At 51.1% G+C, this 17,399-nt stretch overlaps 2 protein-coding genes across 8 annotated transcripts in view; one reads left to right on the top strand and one right to left on the bottom strand.

Annotated features, from left to right (window-relative positions):
* Positions 1 to 122: 122 nt before the first annotated feature.
* Positions 123 to 14,396, bottom strand: Tkfc (triokinase and FMN cyclase). Of its 6 annotated transcripts, XM_059260740.1 has the most exons (19): positions 13,710 to 13,944; positions 13,243 to 13,537; positions 12,509 to 12,617; positions 8,961 to 9,150; positions 7,724 to 7,834; positions 7,450 to 7,631; positions 5,592 to 5,670; positions 5,195 to 5,284; positions 4,584 to 4,618; positions 4,423 to 4,507; positions 4,238 to 4,327; positions 3,489 to 3,605; positions 3,023 to 3,142; positions 2,701 to 2,838; positions 1,604 to 1,710; positions 1,398 to 1,501; positions 1,255 to 1,288; positions 1,054 to 1,143; positions 123 to 701 (listed from the first exon to the last, which is right to left on the bottom strand). In XM_059260740.1, the coding sequence occupies exons 3-19, from the start codon at positions 12,509 to 12,511 to the stop codon at positions 540 to 542; spliced, it is 1,737 nt and encodes a 578-aa protein (XP_059116723.1). In that variant the 5' UTR covers positions 12,512 to 12,617; positions 13,243 to 13,537; positions 13,710 to 13,944; the 3' UTR covers positions 123 to 539. The 6 variants fall into 6 exon arrangements, with proteins under 6 accessions (XP_059116723.1, XP_059116740.1, XP_059116706.1 ...); XM_059260757.1 differs by lacking the exons at positions 13,243 to 13,537; positions 13,710 to 13,944 and adding an exon at positions 14,271 to 14,396; XM_059260723.1 differs by having other exon boundaries at positions 12,509 to 13,537; positions 13,909 to 13,963.
* The window catches only part of Ddb1 (damage specific DNA binding protein 1), a 26,600-nt gene continuing 23,280 nt past the window's right edge, over positions 14,080 to 17,399 (top strand). The window contains exons 1-4 of one of the 2 annotated variants that reach the window (XM_059260696.1): positions 14,080 to 14,293; positions 15,409 to 15,557; positions 16,298 to 16,414; positions 16,722 to 16,943. In XM_059260696.1, coding sequence (XP_059116679.1) covers positions 14,233 to 14,293; positions 15,409 to 15,557; positions 16,298 to 16,414; positions 16,722 to 16,943 — 549 coding nt within the window. In that variant the 5' untranslated portion in view covers positions 14,080 to 14,232. The remainder of the gene's footprint in view (positions 14,294 to 15,408; positions 15,558 to 16,297; positions 16,415 to 16,721; positions 16,944 to 17,399) is intronic. The other variant, XM_059260701.1, reaches the window with a different exon arrangement.

The raw sequence follows: 17,399 nt of genomic DNA, 5'->3' as shown, positions 1-17,399 counted from the left end.
AAGGGGAGTCCCCACCCACGGAACCAGCTCAGCTGAGCAGGACTTGTCTGGAGCACAGGTGATAAACTGCCTGCCAAGAGATGGGTCATGGTCACGGTAACCAGGGCTAAAGTCCCAAAGATGAGGCAGCAGCTGTGGCTTCCATGGGTTTTATTAGCTTTCTTTCATACACTGGGTATGGGAGGCCTTCCAGAGGAAGAGGCCTTCCAGAGGAAGAGGCCTTCCAGAGGAAGAGGCCTGGAGTCCTGAAACCAAATGGGTACACCCAGTTAGAGGCTATGTTGTACTCAGGATAAGCCTTATCACTGACATTCAGAGCTGCCTGGGGTGGGGTGAACACGACCTGAGGGACTTCTCTTCCCTGAGGAGGGAAAGGGCCATGCTTGCTGGCAGAGCACAGGATCACCCAGCCAGACACTTGTTTATGTTCACGGAACAGTACTGGAGGTGCAGTGGAGGATGTCCTGCTCCATGCAGAGGAGGGATGCTAGGGTGAGCAAGAGAAGTAAGGAACGGGGCAGCACTGAGGAGAAGAGCAGTCATGCTTTCTGTGTCTGTAAGGCCTCCAGGATGGCACGGAGGATGGCGGCCACTGCCACCGCTCCAGGGTCCGGCTGATCTAGCCGTGCAGAGCTGATGTAACTAGCTCTCCCAGCGCCAGCTTCCATGTTCTTGGTGGCCTCGGCTGCAGCTTCAGCACTCTGAGGAAGTGTGGGAGCAGGCTTAAGAACATGACACCGGGCCTTTCCTTTCCCACTGGGTCCTGAAAATCAGACCCTTGTCCTGTTCTGTCAGCAATCTCTGTGCCATCCCTCAGTGGAAAGGTCACCTCTTCTCTACTTCGAGCAAGGAATGGGGTTCCTATTTGCTGAGCCTCAGCCCAGGTACTAGGCTAGGCTCAATGTATCTCCCTAGACATAAAACACTTTGAGTTAGGTGTTCATTCCTAATTTACACAGGTGGAAATGAAGGTGGAAAAAGCCATTAACCTGCCTAAAGCCATCTAGAAGTTGAAGCTTGGCTTCCTTGGTTGTCTAGTCGAGCCTCACTCACCTTGACTGCTTTAGTCAGGACTGGGAGGAGACTTGTTCCTGGGCTCTTCCAGGCTTGGAACTCCTGTCCTGCTGCCCACAGAGAATCCAGCTGGACAAGGTCAGAGAGAGGGGGGTTGAGAAGAAGTCCTGCCACTGAGGATAGCTATAGGGTTTGTGGGCTCAAAGGGGGCAAGGGGAGCTACACTGACTGAGTACACACCATTGTCCTGTCTCCTGGTGCAGCCTTTCCATACCTGAAAGAATGAGCAAGGTGTGAGGACAGGGCCTGGCTAGGAGCAGGTAGCATCTACCAACCACCTCCCCAGCACACCCCTGGTGTTAAGACACAGGGGCCCTGCTCACCTCTGCATGGCCTCCAGGCCAGCATCCATGGCAGCAGACCAGGCTGAAAGGTCAGTCTTGGCTTTAAGAGGCTGGGCAGCTGCAGTCAGGAACAGGCCATAGAGCTGAGGAGGACCAGAATGCTGAGTACATAGAGCTGGCCAGCACCCAGCCAAACCTGCATCCTTCCCCATCAGTCTGTCCTTCTAGGGCCAGTTTCTACTCACCACCCCAGATGAGCCTCCCATCTTCTCCAGCAGCAGAACAGACACTTTGGAGAGTACCTGGGCAGGGTTGGCTAAAGCTGGGTCCTCCTTTAGCCAGCCCTGGATGGCTGCAAGTAGAGAGGCAGGTGGCCCTTCAGAGATGCTACCCACTTCCTTTTCTCTCCCTGGTCTCTGCTAGTGTTTTCCTGGTTGGTCTTATTTACTGAGAGATGTGCTTTCTGCCTTTCTTTTTTCTCTTCTCTTTCCCATTATCCTAGGTTGGCCTGGAAATCCTCATGAGCCATCATTGCCTGACTTTGTGCATTTCTGTAACCAGAAGACAGGAGTGGTGCTTGGCTTGAGGTAGATGCTGAATGCATCTATCGATTGATCGATCAACTGACCGACCAACCCATCAACCTACCTATCTCTATCTTTCTATCTTTCTATCTTTCTATCTATCTATCTATCTATCTATCTATCTATCTATCTATCTATCGGTTTTTCGAGACAGGGTTTCTCTGTGTAGCCCTGGCTGTCCTGGAACTCACTCTGTAGACCAGGCTGGCCTCGAACTCACAGAGATCTGCCTGCCTCTGCCTCTCAAGTGCTGGGATTAAAGGCGTGCACCACCACTGCCTAGCTGAATACATCTTTCTTGAATGGCTGAACTACAAGGGCTTTTTGGTGATGTGGACATCCGAGAGTGCTAAGGGCATAAGAATGGACTTTCTTTCTGTGATCCCTCTCCCATTTTTTTTTTTTTTTTTTTTTTGGTTTTTCGAGACAGGGTTTCTCTGTGTAGCTTTGCGCCTTTCCTGGGACTCACTTGGTAGCCCAGGCTGGCCTCGAACTCACAGAGATCCGCCTGGCTCTGCCTCCCGAGTGCTGGGATTAAAGGCGTGCGCCACCACCGCCCGGCCCCTCTCCCATTTGTAGTGTGGGAAACTCCTTTCTTTTGGGAAAACAAGCTGAGGGGTGTGCCAAATGGCCTCACCTGACGAAGAAAGGCAGCAATTCCATGAAAGCCCCTAAATGTTCTGGAAATTGTTTCATGGAATCTCAAATCTAAGAACTAATATGCTATATTAGGCCCTGAGCACCACATAGAGGCCAACCTTTGGCAGCACGGCTATGAGTGATGCCACAATCCCCATCACCAGCAGCCCTGTCCAAGGCATTCAGGTGCTCCTCCAGTCCGAGCAGGGTGGTGCATACCCGCTCCAGCACGAGCTTCATCTGCTTGGACGATGCACCTAGGAAGGGAGGACAGCATGCAGAGGCCTTGCTGGACCTTCTCACAGCCAAACTTGACCAGGGTGGGAGACACAGATGTCAAGGTCCCTGGACCACCATGTACCACCATGTACCCTTTGGTGCTCAAGCTAAAGTCCTGACCACCAGGGACTCTTGCCTCTCTCCATCAGCAGGGCCCAGTACCTTCTGCTGCAGTGGTCTGAGGGACCTCTGGAGGCTCTGTGGGAGCTGCTCGGATCCGCTTCCGCCCAGTCACAGGGATCTTGGCCATGTGAGGCCAGGCTGCTGCAGTAGTTTCAGCATCTAGAGGCAGCCACATAACTTTTTCAGACACGATCAAGTGGGGTCTGGACTCCCCACCTGACCCTGAAGACTGGTTCCCTAAGCTGTCTACAAGAAGGCGGTCCACATCAATAAGAATACACTGAGTGTCTACTGCATACCGAGTGGGGAGAGGGTAAGGCAGATGTGGGGAAGACATTAATATCAACTTTCCATAGTTGAGTGAGAGCTGAAGGCCAAAGCGCTGGAAAGAGTCTCTTCACAGGTCTGGAGCCACACTGTCACCATCGTCAGCCCTAATGCTATGAGCCTGCGGATGGAGGGTGGTTCCTTCTAGCAATGCCTTTAGGCTCCAGGTCTCTCTTACCTATCAGCTTCAGCAGGGGTTCATCCACAAGCAGCAGGGTAAGGGAAACACCAGGCATCTCTAGTGCTGACATGAAGGTACCCACCATGGCACGGGCAATCTTCACCCCACGGCCCTCTGCAATGCCAAGCACAGAAGCCTGTGAGTGGGAAAGAAAACTACCACAGAGCATCTTAAAAAGAAACCAAACAGCAAAACAGGGACATTGCAGGGGCCTGTGATGAGTAGGGAAATGACCCAATTTCCTTAGAGCATCCCTCAGTGACAGCCCATTACCACATTCCTTGGATGTATCCCCTCCTGAGGGACTGATGAGTAACAGTTCTCATTTCTGAGTTCTTAGCAGGCACCAGGTGTCTTACATATACTTAATCTCATTCAATTCTCATAACCACCTTATAAGGCAGGCATTGCTATTATTACTCCCAGACTCAGGACCCCAGCAGTTTAGTGGCAAGAGTAACAATCTAACTCAAGCTTGTAACTGCTCAGCTGATGTTCTGGGCCATGACAGGACGCTGCCTCAGCTGCTTTTCTTATACCTAGGTTCAAACTAGGTTCAAAGGGTTAAGGGAGCCAGGCGTGGAGACAGAGGCAGGAGGGTATCTGTGAGTTCAAGGCCAGTCTGGTCTACATAGTGAGTTCAGGCCAGCCAGGGCTACATAGTGAGACATTGTTTCAAAACAAAACAAAACAAAACAAACAAACAAACCCAAAGGGCTAAGGGTCCTCTTGTAGTGTGGGCTCACCCAGCAAGCGTACAGCAGCATCAGCTATGATGTCCAGTTCCAGGCAAGACAGGCCACCCAGATTGTTGACTATCAGCACCACTGAAGAGCCTGTGGATAGATTATGACACCCTCAGTGAGATTTTTGGTGTCTCTATGCAGAGGAGCAGGAAGGTCTTGGAGACTGGGGACCACAGGCTACTCACCTGACTGTACAGGCACATGGGATACATTGGAGGTGTTTGTCATGTGGTCAAGCATGAGAGTGACAATCTTATCAGCAGGTGCTATCTGTTAGAAGAAGCAGGAGTGAGCTGTTTCTAGGATGCCTCAGGGTTGGGGTGGGCTGAGCAAGGAGTCTATTTACCTTTACCCGCTGAACACCAGCTTCCCCATGGATTCCTGTGGAAAGATGTGGTCATTACTGGCTGGCTCACAGCCTGCTGGTTCTCTTACCATGCTTTGTCAATGACACACAAAGTGTTCAGCACAAGGCTAGACACAATGAATGTGGATAGTGGGTAGAATAGGAAAGAATAATGAAAAACAGGGCAGCATATGGTGTGGCAGCAGAGCTAGCTGGGAAGTCACAGAGGCCATAGGGCACTAATGCCTATTGTGTTAGAAACACATGGGGAGAGGTGGAACATGTCAGTCACAGACAAGATAGCCTTTGGACCAAAAGGGCTATACATTGGGGCTTGAGCAGGAGTACATGGGATGATGATGTGGGTAAAAGCGAGGTAGGAGAAACATGGCGTTCTATGTGTCCAGAGCCTGGGCACAGATGGCAGAGTGGATAGAAGTCAGGCAGGTTGGTATAGGCTGTGCCTCAAGTGCCCACCTATGAATCCAGAGACCACTTGGGGGACATCAAGTAAGCAGGGAGGTCCAGGTAGACAACTCCAGGACCTTAGAGGTGGGCAAAGCTCAAGGCCAAGAACAGGAACGGCGGGGGCACGGTGGCCCCAGGCTTACCCAGGCCGACTTCTATTTCATCAGCTGCGAGCTCAAAGGTGGGTCTGGAGCCAGGGACACTACAGGAGGACAAGCTCACCCCCAGAGTACCTAGGAAAAGGGAAGCAGGAAAGAGATGGTGGTTCTGCTGTTGGCAGAGGGGCCAGGATGGCAGCAGCAATGCTGTGGAAGCCCTGGCTATGGCATCCTCTTCTCGGAGCAGGCTGCCCAACTCTTCATCTCAGTGATGAAGAGAGTTCAAACTCTGGTACCCACAGCTTCCAGGCTCCAGGGCCTCCCTCAGGGGACCTTCCCCAGCCCCCAGGGAAACATGGAAAGGCTTTTGGTGTAACTGGTAGGAGCCCGCTCTGAATCCCCAGGTCTGCCACATCCTCCCATCCTTGGGGCTGGCACTCACCCATGGACTTGGCGACCATGTTCACCCGCTTTGCGATCTCCTCCAGCCCCACACCTTCCTCAGCCAGAGCACCTGCCACCTGGAGCCACCCAGAGAGAAAGAGAGAGAGGATGGTGGGTGGAAGAGTCACTGGGCCACTGGGAGAAGAAGAAAGGCTGGGAAGAACTTTCTTATCAGGAGGGAGGATCTCAGAATTTCTACACTAAGTGTGGTCCATCAAATTTAGGGCAGAAGAATGTCCTCTCCTCATTTACAACATACCTGCTGGGAATCTTCAAGAGTTTCTGTTTGGGGATGGGGGTGTGGATCCACGGTAGAAAGCTGGCCTGGTATGCATAAAGCCCATTCCCAGCAACACACACACACACACACACACACACACACACACACACACACACACACACACACGTCTCTCTGTCTCTGTCTCTCTCTGTCTGTCTCTCTCTCTCCCCCCTCCTCCCTCCCTCCCTCCTTCAATCCATCCCTCCCTCTCTCCTTCCCTCCCCACTCCAGTCTAGTGGAGCTGTAATGGACTTTAAAAAGAGAGAAATGAACCTAGAGAAGGATGATTTGTTTAATGTCACACAGCCTGTTGCTGTGTCCTGATTCTTAGATCTCTTTCTTCCATAGCATACTTTAGCTCGATTCATCCACCCTCCTACTCATTTTTCACCAAGAATCTACTGAGCTGGAAAGAAAAAAGAAACACTGAATCACAGTTTTTCTTTCAAGGAACTCAGAGTCTGAAGAAGACAAGCAGAGACACACACTGAAAATTACTGCAAGACGGCACATGTATCAGGAGGCTGAGTGAGCCCTGGGAAAGGTGGTTCAGGGTGCTGAGGAACTGAGGGAGAGTACCACACAGAGCACCATCGGTCTCCAGGAGTGAGCCAGGCCACAGAAGGTTGACCGGAGACAAAAGGATTTTGCAGGGACAGATATAGCATACATAAAGCCACAAAGGTGAGCTCCAGCCCAAAAGATACAGGGAGGGACCTGATGTTTACGGAGCATAAGGGGAAAGAAGGGGTGCTGGGCAATGAAGCCATGAGGTGGGACAGGAGTGCGGTGGTGGAGTGGCTGGGGAGGCAGCTCAGTGGTTAAGAGAACTTGGGGCTCTTGCAGAGGATCCAGGTTTGGTTCCCAGCACCCACATGGCATCACAATTGTCTGAAACTCCAGTTCCAGGGGATCCAACACCCTCTTCTGGCCTCCCCCGGAGCTGGAGTTATGACACTTGTGACCTACCATGTGAGTGAAGGGAACCCATCCCAGGTCCTCTGCAAGAGCAGCCAGTGCTCTTAACTGGGGAGCCATCTCTCCAGCCCTCAAATAAATAAAAAGAGTGTGGTGGGCACCCCCAACCAAGGGGCTTGAGCTGACTATGGGTACCTAAGATGCTTTCAGTGAGATAAAAATTGGGCATATACACATTTTTGTTGTTGTTTTGACACAGGGTCTCACTTTGTTGTCTAAGCTAGCCTCAGTTTTAGCCTTCTGAGTGCTGATCAATATGCATTTTAAAAAGACACCCCTGGAGACAATGTGGGCAACAGAATGGCAAGGCAGGAGTGCAGGAAGCAAATAGGAAGCCCAGTGAGAAGGTGAGTACAGTTGTAAGACTAAGAGCCATGGCACACAGTGAAGGTAGCTAGGGCATGCTATGAGGACCTATGCAGCACTGGGAGACGTGCTAGGCAGGGGCAACTGACTAGGTGTGGGGAGGGGAGGAAAGGGAACCGGGCTGGGAGAATGCCTGCATTCTGGGCTTAATGGCTGAGGCAATGGTGAGGACTTGGTAGATCAGGGTAAAGAAATGGCTGGTGCCTCAGTGTCCCAGGTCAGGGAGGCTAACCTTGTGGATAAGCACTGTGCCACACAGGCCACGCCGGCCTGCCTTCTTCAGGACAGTGAAGGCACTGTCATCTCCAATTACCACCATCTCCACAGAGATGCCCTCGGCCTTGGCCTGCTCCATAGCAACTCCAAAGTTGAGTCGATCTCCAGTGTAGTTCTTCACGATGAGGAGGGTGCCCGCTGCAGGAGCAGTAGTATGGTATTGTTAGCCTTGCCCTTGCCCACCCCCAAAGTGCCCACCCACAGCATTTTCTCCCATATGCAAGCCTGACCTGTGCCTGCCTGGGCCACAGCTCTAATGGCTGCCAGGATGCTGCCCACAGCTGGAGAAGCGAACACGGAGCCTGCAATGACCCCTGTCAGCATCCCCTTCCCGATATAACCTGGAGATGGAGAGAAGTAAGAATGCTGGGTAGAGTCTATACCTGTTATCCCTGGGGCTTCCCACATTCTGAGCTCCATGTTTGGGCAGCCCCACTGTGTGCTTGTGCTATGGCTAATCCCGCCATAGGAGTCATCTTGGAGGGACTTCTCCTGACTTCTAATGCTGAAGAACTCTGTCCCCTCCTACCATTTTTTGGTCTTCCTCCTGTTCTTTGTACATAAAGCTTTAGAAAAAAAGATTAACTGAGTGTTTTGCAAGTGTGTATGTATGTGCACTATGGCACCATGTGTGTGCCTGGTGCCCATGGAGGTCGGAAGAGGGCCGTGGATCCCCTGAAACTGGTTACAGATGGTTGTGAGGGGCTCTGTGGGTGATGGGAACTGAACCAGGTCTTCTTCTGCAAGAGCAACAAGTACTTTTAAGCGCTGAGTCATTGCTCTTCCCCTCACTGTCCATTCTAATGTTTGTTATATCCCCTGAGGCTCTCTGAAGTTCTCTTACATCTATCTTCCTGGAGTGGGGCATGACAGTTCCCCTGGGCAGGATCTTGCCTGATTCACAGTGTGCTCTGTACAGGCCAGGTGTACAGCAGGCTCGCTAATATGTGCAGAGTGAATACATGGACCACTGAGGTGGACAGGAAAGATGCAAAGGACCAAGATCTGGCCCTGCTGTAGGGCTCCTAACGAGGGCTCACATCCCTGGCATCAAACAGGAAACCAGCTAGGATGGTTCAAGGGTGGGGAAGGCATGGCGGGGATGCAGAAGACGGGTCCTGCTTTGGGCTGGCAGAGTCAGGAAAGTGTCATGGAGGTGCTGGGTCAGTAGACTGGAAAAAAGGGCAAGGAAGACTTTTATAATCACCAACTCTTGAGGCTGGGAGAGCCTCAGAGATTATCTGGCTCAACCCTACATTTCTAGAACTGTAAGAATTCAGATGCTGTGTGAATTCACAGGCTGTGACTGACCTTGGGGCAGCTGGGTGTGGGAGGATGGAGACTGGGTCCATTCCTAACTCTGGCCTCAGCGTTATCTGTCTGGTACCTCACACTAGCACCGAGGATCTCCCAAGATCCCTCCTCTGCTCTGGCGAGTACCCCTCACAATCAACACAAGATGCTCACCGGCATGGGCAGGCTCATGGCCTGAGCCTCCACCTGAAAGAAGTGCCACCCGGCCTTTGAGGCTGTCCAGGTCAGATCGCAGGGCCACACGGTGCCCTTGGAGGAGCTGCAGGTTAGGGTTGCAGGCCACTACCCCAGCAAGGGCCTCATTAGCACACTCTTCCACTGAGTTCACCAGCTTCTTGGAGGTCTATGGAGGAGGAGGAAGAGGAGGTTCAGAGTGTGGTCAGCAGGGACCCCCATCCTGTCCAGCAACACTACTGTGCCAAATTTCCCCAGGAATCTCTTGGGAGGGGAAAGAAATTGCAGAAGCCTCTTAGGAATTTGGAGGTCACAGTGTACTTGAATTGTTTCATTACCAGGTGGGTATATATGCCTGTGACTTCTCAATTTTCAACTCTTTACTCAGTGCTTAACTTATAAGCCTTTTGCACCATGGTTTCTGTCTGTCCTGAAAAACAGTTTTGATGTAAAGCTGGGGGAGTTGGTGTCCTCACTAGGAAAAAAAAACAACGAAATTGGGGCTCTGTCTGTTTCTGTCAGAGGAGTCTTAGGCTGAGGTTCCTGTGATGGGGGAAGGGCCTGGGCAGGCCCCACACCGATCTGATGAGACAACTGGGCTTCATGTGCTCCAGCTGCACCTCTCATGCAGGGTGGCTGTGCCTAGGGCTGGGCCCTGCATATTCGCAGAGAGTAGAATGCTATCCCTGCCCTCCATGGGAACATGAATATCATTTTTACATGATATGTGAGAGGGACACACACATGCATGGTAGCACAGAAGAAAGGGACCTCAATCTCCTGAAGGGACCCAGGATGTCTTTATGAAGAATAAGTAGGAGGTATGTAGGCACTGGGAAGAGGGGGGCTATTATGGGCAGAAGGAAGCATAAGTCAAGACATGGAGGTGTGTGATAGTACAGCGGCTCCACGGAGCATCAGAGTGACCCAGGTAACATGGGGCCGGCAGGAAGAGGTAGGGGGACTCATCAACCACAGGAGGAATCTTGTTAAGAGGAGTTGGTAGGGTCAAAGCCTCAGCTCTGCTACCCCTAACAAACTAGACTCAGCTGCATATCCTCGATATGCCAACTAAAGAAACAACAGTAAGGAGCAGAGAATGGAGACTAATTCATGTGTACTCACTGGGAAGAGGAGCAAATAAAGAGGTCCAGTGACTCCCCTCTCCAAGTCAGGGTACCGACAGGAGGTTTAGATTTAAATAGAGATCAAGGGGTAGGAATACTCTAGCAGTTCTAGCTGGGTGTGGTAGCACAGGCCTGTAATCCCAGCACTTGGGAGGTAGAGGCTGGAGGGTAGGGAGTTCAAGGTTAGCATTAGCTACATACAAAGTTTGAGACACATGTATCCCAGGCACATAAAAACTGAAACAAGACTGACTGAGGGTGGTGGTGGCACACACCTTTAATCCCAGAACTCAGGAGGCAGGGGCAGGTAGATCTCGAGGCCAGCCTGGTCTACAGAGCAAGTTCCAGGACAGCCAGGGCTAACAGAAATCCTGTCTTGAAAAACTAACAAAACAAACAAACAACCCCCCCCCCAAAACAACAACAAGAACAACAACAGCAGCAGCAAAAAATAACCCTTAGACAAAAAGCCTGATCTTTCCTAGTCAAGGGGTGGTTCTGCCCATCACTGACCCATCGCTCTCTGATCTAGGTTTTCTTGCAAGGTGGTCTGAAACATTGTGAGAACTATGTGCAATCTCTTCCTGGCAGTTTCTCCTGACTAGCACCAGGGCTTCTGTTTTTACCTTCGCCCAGCATGAGTTTCCTGGGACAATTCCAATTTCTTGGGAAGGGGCATTGTTTTAACAGTCTGTTAGCTAATAGTTGAAGGGGGTGCAAATGTCTCTCTTTAGAATGTCTTCCTTCCTGCCAGGGCAGTTACACTGTGATAAACTAGGACATACTCAGGAGGGAGGTTGTGCAAAGGCTTACCTAAGAACTCCAGAGAATCCCTCTGGGTTCAGCTGAGTCTTTACAGGGGTGCAGCCAGAGGAGCAATATGGGACTAGAGTAATGGGGAGCACAGGCTCTACAGTCACTGGGACTCGGTATCAAACCCCACTCCAGCCTGTTTCTAGCTATGAGAACTCAGGGAAGAAACATCGGTTCTGGGCTCCACTCTTCCTCTGAACAGCAATTTACTAAAGTAGAGCTTTGTATCAGTGTCGTGGAAAAACTCACTAAAAAGGACCTATAGTCCCTTTTGTGAACAAGCTTTGAAAAGCTGGAGCTAGCTAAACAAACAGTTGTGGCCTGGAACACAGCACCCTGCCTTTGTCCTCAGGAGACTCAAAGTGGACCCTGAGGAGGCTGCTGGCGCCACCTAGTGGTCCCAGCAAAGTGCACTTCCTGCCTCCTTTCTGAACCGGCCAGTACCCAGTAGGAACCTTTATGCAAAATGCAGCACTGATGTCTCCCTGCCAGGCTTTCCTCCATTTAACAAGGGCCGAGGCCTTAACACTTGCTGAAGGATGAGGGGGTAGTCCAGGCTAATAGGCAGCAAGCAGAATAAGATAGGCTCCACTTCTTAAGCATTAAGAGTCAGACTATTTCTAAGTACTTATGAACCTGCTTAATTTCATTTTCCCAAAAACCCTTTGGAGGGAAGGTTAGCACAAAGAGGAACGGAAGCACAGCAGACGACTGTGCTCAAAGTCACACAGCCAGCAAGTGCCCTAGAGCTGCCTGGGTCACCTCAACCACATGCTGCTCTCCTAAGGTGCTGAAGCAGACACAGGGTGCCAGAGGTCTCGTCCTGAGAAAGGCACAGCGTGGGGACAGAGGGATCACCGCACACAGTGAAGCTGTGTATTGGCATCAACTCCAAGCCTAGCCTCCAGCACCACCACCCTTCAAGAGACTCCCAATCATCCCTGCACTGGAGCCATTCCTGTTTCTCAGTAACCCCAGGGGAAGGAAAAGCAAGAAAAGGGAGGTACTATGTGAGGCCATTGGGATTCTGGCCTAGAATGCACACCACACAGCAACGTGGTAGCAGGTCTTAATCTGCCATATTGCAGATGGGGGTGGGGGAGAGGAGAGGCTAGAGAGGTCAAGGCTTCTGCAGAGTAGTAACACAAGTGGTGGGGGTTCGGCTCAAATCTGAACCCAGATCTGTTCAAGATCAGCGTTGAAGCAAAGCCCTGGGGCATTGTGAGCCTCCCATGAACCATTTCTCCGCTCTGGGAGCAGCCCACACATGCCTGGGCTGAGGAACAGGCACTAGATCAGTCTTCCTGGTTCCCTCGTTGACTAGTAAAGTGACTTATTACACAGTAACTTGTTCTGATCTAAATGCATGACTGAGATCCCAGCCATAGGGGTTTCAGAGTGCCTCAAGTCAGCCTCACACCTGGCCTGGCCCGGGGGCCTGCAGGAAAGGGAACAGGGATCAACCTGGAGATACAAACCTGAACCTCAGGAGGCAGCAGCATCTCAGCTGGGGAACAGGGAAATTCAGGGGGCTCAGAGAGGTGAACCCCAGGGTCCTCCCTCTACTGTGCCCCCCACAGGACTCACCATGGTAGGGAAGTTCTGAAACAAGTTGAGCTCACACTTCTGCTCTGAGCTGCTGCAGAGTGGCCGCTCCTGAGTGCTACCTGGTCTGAAGTAGAGGCAGCAGCAGCACCTGCAGGGGTAGCGAGGACTTGAGCTGCGGAACGCACTGGCAGCCAACTGGCGCAATCACGCCTCCAGCGCCTTAGGAATTAGGGAGCTGCCTCAGACTTTGATCCAAGTCCAAACTCTAGTACGTGGGCTAGGGATGGAGAGCAGCGTGGGCCTGACCAAGGTTCACACCCACACTCGGCCTGAAGACAGATCAATTCATGTTGGGCACAGGGTTGCCTCTCTGCCTGGGAGCAGTACCCACCTCCTCGTCAAGGAGCAAAGTTACCCACAGAGTAACTTCATATCTTACATGGGTATCACTAGTGGTGAAAATGTACAAAGATCTCCACCTTGCTGGCTGACCACACCAGGATCAAGTCAGCCCTGTGACTTGACTTTACTTCTGGAATATGGACTGAAAGCTCTAACGAGTTGTCCAAGATTGTACTGGTAAGAGACAGGACTTGAGCCCATGTCTATTCTTATTACAAAGCTGAATTAATGTTCCTACTGATCATCCAGTTCTCCAAAGTCAGGCAGAGTCCCGGCTGAGGACATCTGAGGTATAAACACTCTTCAGTTAGACCAGGTTTAGCAGTTTTGTTGGTCTAGACCTAGCTCTACCCATCTCTGCCTCAACTCACTAGGGAGACTTTTAGTTAAACTGATCCCCTTAGGCCTCAGCCTCATGTGAGCTCCTCTCTGGCATTTTGCAGATGCTTCTGGCCTCAGAATCTGCTGCTCCTTGAGAGGTGGGGGTGTGGAGGCTGTCTGAAGAAACCTGGGGCCTAGATTTGCAGCGCGGACTGCACTGGCCACCTGGCTCATTAAGGCTCTTGCTGTGAAATTTGCAGCGTTGTGCTTCCGTTCAGAATTTGTATCGCAGTAGGGTCACTTCATTGTGCGGCCAAGTGATTTAGGTAGGCAGCCCTTTCATTTCTGAAGAAATTAAAAGAGGTGAGCATCCAGGCCCCCAGGTGAGGCGGGGGTGGGGGGTGGGGGGTGGGGTGGGGTGTGGTCAGTTGAGGGCACTCGATGGCCCTGGAGGGGCTGGAAGTTAAGCAAAGGAAAGCTCGGTTCTAGTCTGGGATGTGCACAAGATCTTTGTCACCTCTTCCTAGTCCTCCGCAGCCCTTCCGGTTCCAAAAGGGGAAAAACAGCCCTGAGGACGCCTGGAGCTAGGGAGGAGGGAAGGAGGAAGAAAAGAAGCGCGGATTGGGGAAGGGGAGCCAGCAGGCGGGCTCTGAGGCCCCGGTGGGCGTCCAAGAACCGTCCCGGACCACTAGCTGGAGGCCGTCCCGCCTGCGTACCCTAACCGTCGCTCTCATCCGGGTACTGCGGCCTCCGGCTGTAAGGAGGGGGCGGTAAGGAGGGGGCGGGGGCCTCAGGGGCGGGGCCTCAGGGGCGGGGCCTCGCTTGGTTGGCCGCCTCGGGCTCCGCAAGTCCTCCAAGAGGCCAGGTGAGGCCGTCCCGTGATCCTCCGCGCCCGGCCTCTCTGGCCTGCAACGTGTCTCAGGGGCGGAGGCAGCGGCTACGGAGTTGGCTGCGTGAGGGTGGGGGTTCCCTGTCTCTTCGCTCGTGCCCATCTCTCTATCGTCGCTCTAGCTCCCCTCGGGCCGGCCCAGGGCCTCAACATGTCGTACAACTACGTCGTAACGGCGCAGAAGCCTACCGCAGTGAACGGCTGTGTGACCGGTGAGGCTGCCCCGGCCGGAGACCCCGGCGAGGGAGGGAACCCGGGCCTAGGGAGGCTGGCGGCCCCAGGGGCGGCAGGAGCAAGCCTCGGGCCCTGGGAATGGAAGGCGCTGGCAGCCGCGGAACGTCCCTCCCAGCTCGCGGCCTCAAAGGAGCTGTTTCACCACGCGCCCTTTGGGCAGCGGAGCTGCTCTTGAGGGTCCCTTAGCTTCGAGGACCGGCCCAGGCCCGGTGGGACTGAGAGCGAAGTATAAGTTGTGTGTGCATGGTTGATTGAGCCTCGAAACCTGCCTCATGTGATCAGGGGGAAGGGGAGATGATGGGTGGGGGGGGAGCTGGGGGATCAGAATTTTCCAGTGGATGTCCAGGAGGTGGAGGAATTTGAGTTATTTCTGCACCCCCCTCCGGAGGGTGAGCGGCCCTCTCCAGACCCACCCTTTTGCCTGGGGGGTGTTGTTTACTGAGAGCGCTGCTGGAGAACAAGGTTTGGTTGGCCGGTCAGGGTGCAGGCTTTGCCTTGTTTGTGTGCATGGCGCTTTACAGGCAGTCACGTCCCCAACCAAAGAACACTCATCCTGACCTCAGATTTTCAGTTGAATGTTCAGCCCTCAAACTCGTGTATTTATATGAATGCTAATCATGATTTCAGAACAAAAGTTTTTTGTTCAGAGAACTGCAGAGGGCTAAGAGTGGTGGAATTGGTAGATTGCTTGGGAGGCAAAGGGGTGTGTAGACAACACAGAAAGCTCTGAGAATTTCTCTTCACTTTATCTTTCTGGGGAAAGTTCTGGGAGGCTTTGAATGAGAACTCAAGGAGACACACACTTTATCCATCAGCTTCAATTACAGCCTGCTGCTTTAATTTAGAAAGGAAAACCCAACAGAACCATCAGAAGGGTTCTCGTGTTCATAATCTGTTGAAGGACAGGCTGTTGCCCAGTATACAGTACCTTTTTTAAAAGCCTGATGAAGGGTGTAGCTTTTTGTTGAATGTGTGAAGTGAGACATTGAGGTGCTGCGTTTGGTGAGGAGGCAAGGTACTTAGGTAGACTTACTTAGAGGTACCTCAAAGACCCATCCTCCAGCTTCAAAAGTTAGAGGCTCTCTTCTTTCAGGACACTTTACTTCTGCGGAAGATCTGAACCTGTTGATTGCTAAAAACACAAGATTAGAGATCTATGTGGTCACTGCAGAGGGCCTTCGGCCAGTCAAAGAGGTTGGCATGTATGGAAAGATTGCAGTCATGGAGCTTTTCAGGCCCAAGGTAAGTGTTCCTTAGTTGTGTGTTTTATATGATTCCTTGGGATGTGTGAAGGCTTAAGTAGAGAAACAATCTTCTTTGGGAATGGTGGTCTTTTACAAGCTTCCTATAAGGAGAGATTTATTAGGGAGAAAACTACCAAGTTGGATTTGTTTTGTTTTTGTTTTTCGAGACAGGGTCTCTCTGTGTAGCCCTGGCTGTCTGGAACTCATTCTGTAGACTGGGCTGCCTTCGACCTCGGATATCTGCCTCTGCCTCCGCCTCCCAGGTGCTAGGATTAAAGGCATACCCACCCCCTCCCAGCCTTATATCCGGTAAACATGAATATTTTTGAGGACCATGTTAGTAACACTTTACAAATCTATTGTCGCTTTCATTGTTATTACTACAGATTTTTCTCTCTCCGTATACTTAGGTGAGGGAGAACCATCCCATTCTTTCAGAATTTGATTAGAGTGAGATGAATTTAAGATTAAAATAGATGAGTACCTTGCTTATAGAGCGGAGAGATGGAGAACTGTGATAGCAAGGACTAGATGTTTACCAGCTTCGGGTCTGGCTTTTTGTACATCCCCTTAGGGCATGTGTGAGCTTTAGTACATATTACAGGCTCACTGAGTATTTTCTCTGTAGGGAGGGTAGAAGTTCTTTAAAAGCTTAGCATGCTTAAAGAATGTTTAAAAGGCTGAACAGGTTGTTCCTGTTTTTGAAAGAACTTTTGATGCTACAATGTTGGATTCCAGGGGGAGAGCAAAGACCTGCTATTCATCTTGACTGCTAAGTACAATGCCTGTATCCTGGAGTATAAGCAGAGTGGCGAAAGCATTGATATCATTACGAGAGCCCATGGCAATGTCCAGGTAAGATGGCTACTTCAGGCTGATTAGTTTTTCTGGTAGGCATGTCATTTAGTGATGAACAGTGAACTGTCAGGGCATCACACTACGTGATCAGAGAAACAAAAGAAAGCCCACATGGCTTAAATTGTTTTGATAGTCCAAGTGAAAGTGAATAATTCACCTAGCCACTCAAGGGAAGAACAAATGTGTTGATGTTCTGGCTCCCTGGCATATCAGGTGTCTTATCTGCCTGGGAAAGCATTGTACCCAGTATCTTCTGCTGCTTTGACTGTTGAGCTTCCCTAATTCCAGTTTTTTTTTCCTACAGGACCGTATTGGTCGCCCCTCAGAGACTGGCATCATTGGTATCATTGACCCTGAGTGCCGAATGATTGGCCTTCGACTCTACGATGGCCTTTTCAAGGTCATTCCACTAGACAGAGACAATAAAGAGCTCAAAGCCTTTAACATCCGTCTAGAGGAATTGCATGTCATTGATGTCAAGTTCCTGTATGGTTGTCAAGCACCTACCATTTGCTTTGTCTACCAGGTACAGGATCTGAAAAGAGGGAGAAACTGGTTTGGAACGATGGGAGTGGGATTTTTGCCAAAGGAATGTCTGTCTGGATTTGGTAGCAGGGTAGGGAGAAATGTTGACTATTTTCTAAAACATTTTGAACAAAACAGTTAATGTGAGTCAGATTTTTTTTCCTTTTTTGCTTTTTTGGGTGTAATCGTACTTGTTGGGGGACAGCAAATGCTCCTGGTTTTATAGCGGGTTTTAATCCTGAGATTATACTCCAGTTGTAGGCCTTGGGGATTTTATAGAGTGACCTAGTTTATCCTTTGTTTGACTCCTACCAGCATGCTAGAGGATTATAAAAACTTAGCTGTGGAGAAATGATTCAGAACTTGCCTTTACAAGCCAAGAGAAAATGTCTTGATAGTGCCTTACTTTAGTCTTTGAAAGAGGTTCATGTTTTGTCTAACACTCACTTTCTGGTGA

Source organism: Peromyscus eremicus, chromosome 1 (genome assembly GCF_949786415.1).
Source record: "Peromyscus eremicus chromosome 1, PerEre_H2_v1, whole genome shotgun sequence".
Taxonomy (NCBI): domain Eukaryota; kingdom Metazoa; phylum Chordata; class Mammalia; order Rodentia; family Cricetidae; genus Peromyscus; species Peromyscus eremicus.
This window is presented reverse-complemented; position numbering and strand designations above follow the sequence as displayed.

What these genes read in the sequence shown, in the direction of transcription:
- Tkfc (XM_059260757.1), bottom strand. An exon ending in TGGGAGGCTCATCTGGGGTG is followed by an intron (nt 1,502 to 1,603) that starts GTGAGTAGAAAC and finishes GGTCCTCCTCAG; the next exon opens with CTCTATGGCCTGTTCCTGAC. An exon ending in GGCCTGGAGGCCATGCAGAG is followed by an intron (nt 1,289 to 1,397) that starts GTGAGCAGGGCC and finishes TCATTCTTTCAG; the next exon opens with GTATGGAAAGGCTGCACCAG.